General features: G+C 38.3%; 1 protein-coding gene across 1 annotated transcript in view; it reads right to left on the bottom strand.

The window, feature by feature from the left end:
- Positions 1 to 2,230, bottom strand: part of LOC121813892 (OX-2 membrane glycoprotein-like) — a gene marked incomplete at its 5' end in the record, with an annotated part of 5,630 nt that extends 3,400 nt beyond the window's left edge. Inside the window, 3 exons of the mRNA XM_042217854.1 lie at positions 1 to 240; positions 318 to 656; positions 2,191 to 2,230. Coding sequence (XP_042073788.1) covers positions 1 to 240; positions 318 to 656; positions 2,191 to 2,230 — 619 coding nt within the window. The remainder of the gene's footprint in view (positions 241 to 317; positions 657 to 2,190) is intronic.
- Between the last annotated feature and the right edge of the window lie 4 nt (positions 2,231 to 2,234).

Genomic DNA, 2,234 nt, shown 5'->3' with positions numbered 1-2,234 from the left:
GTGCTGCACATCCCACCTGTGTGCTGTGTTTACGTGAACCTGAGAGCACAGCTGTAGTGGTGACAGTGAATGTAGCGTTGGTGTTGGACACACTGACAGTGTTGTACTGTGAGAAGCTGAGGTCTTGTTGTGAGACACTGAGTGTTACAGTGGGAGCAGGTCGACCAGTGGCTGAACAGGAAACAACCCACTCTTCAGTAGAGTTTGACTCTCTGACATCAACAACAGGTTCATGCAGCTCTGTGAAGGATCAGGAGATATCATCAACATGTTCTCTTTCCTGTTCCAGTATGTTTGTTTGACGTAAAAGTTCTTACTATAAACTCGGAGGTAGGGTTTCCCTGTCAGAGAGCCTTCAGGATAAGTGTTAAACAGACAGTGATAGAAGGCTTCATCCTCATATGTCACATTCCTGATGACTATGGAGCAGTTCTGCAGTCCAGTGTATTTAAACTCAACTTTATCTGTAAAGCCATCATTCACTCTCTGACCATAGTACTTGCTGTAGGTGGCAACATTTGTCTCCACATCAGGAGAGATTTTCTGCCATGTGACCTGAAGGACGTCTTTAGTCTTCAAGAGCTGACAGCTGAATTCAGCATCTTCTCCCACTGCTGCCAGCACAGTCTGCTGTGTTTGGACCACTGCTGTTAGAGCTGCATGGAGAAAAACATCAGTTAAAGATGAACTGAGTGCTCTTGATGGGAAGACTGAAACAATAATTCGGGCTGGGATTAGACTGAGTTTAATTTATGGCACTAAATAATAACAATGTATCAGGTTTCACATATGTGAATAAAATAATGTACTTCAATGATATTATTGGATGTCTAATATGGAATTTCAAAAACAAAAACAGTGCTACCAGTAAGATGTGTGTTATGTTTCTTTTTGGCAAATCAATTAAATTCACAATATTAATAAAGACGTGCAGAAGTATTATGTAGGATCTACATGTGTTCAAAAGACAAACACTTGGCTCTCTAATTATCCACTATGTTTGTCATTCAGAACTCATCCAAATTACAAATGATAATTAAAGACATTAAAAAGGTGCATCTCCTTGAGACTCTCTCTTTCACCTCCACGTTGCCTCTTACAGTTGTTTATCCCAGGAACTCTTCTGACATTACATCTTTGTGTTTGACATTCAGCAACAATGATCCTGCTTTTGATCAGCATTTTAATCAATAAAAAAGAGGAAGAAATGGTTAATATGATATCTGAGTATTTATTAATAGTTATCTGCATCTTATACCTGCTGAAATCAAGCTGTGACGAAATAGTTTGAATTATTTATCTACACTGCAGACTTTTCAATATAATGCTGGAAGCTTTACTACGTGATACCGATCAGTGTCTAACAATGCCACCTGTGAAATCTGACATGAAGAACAGGTCCATGAAGCTCTGCAAAGGATGAAGGTTTCAAAATATAACATGTGCGACAGTTTTTACAAGCAAGTCAACTTTTGGCTCACAAATGCTGGTACAGCATGGTTGGAAACTATAAGATTTGTGACAAGTGACTTAACCATTAAAGTGAATATAAATTTTGACTAATTATTGTTAATCAATTACTGTTCACCAGTCACTGATCAACATAGTTGTCAACAATTCTAATTATTACTGTTGGTACCGGTATTGTCAACACCAGCTCCGTATTAACTTGTTATTGGCTCATTACCAAAAATTAGAGTATTGAGTATTAAGGTATTAAACACGGAATTGGTTGATTGATTGCTACCCGGTGTGAGAGCTTAACTTGCATCCAATTGTTCTCTGCAGTCCCTCATCAACTAAACGCCTACTGTGAAAGCTGCGTCTGTTAAAACAGACCCTTAAAACGTTTAAATATCACCGTTTTATGGCTGTAGGTCTACCTGTTAGTGACATCTGGCGTTTCTTTTTTTGTCAGACTTGATGTAAATGCAGCTTTTATGTTCCAACCGTGAAAATGAAATTTAGTCGAGATCACGCTTCATCAATTTCAATTTAAGCTGATGACTTTCTTTAGTAACACTTTCTTAACTCTAACTTTATACTCGTTCTATATATGTTAGAGTGATTTCTTCTGTCTATCGCCCAGAAACACAGGAACCATCCGTCAGATCACTTTAGAGCAAACTGACTACAGCAGATCGAATTCATATAAATAAATTCATAAATGAAACAGTGCATCTCACTCACCGTTTGGAAAAACCGCCAGCAAACTAAAGACAAACGTGATCGCG

Source organism: Haplochromis burtoni, unplaced genomic scaffold (genome assembly GCF_018398535.1).
Source record: "Haplochromis burtoni strain Fernald_Lab_line unplaced genomic scaffold, NCSU_Asbu1 Contig_3278, whole genome shotgun sequence".
NCBI classification, from domain to species: domain Eukaryota; kingdom Metazoa; phylum Chordata; class Actinopteri; order Cichliformes; family Cichlidae; genus Haplochromis; species Haplochromis burtoni.
This window is presented reverse-complemented; position numbering and strand designations above follow the sequence as displayed.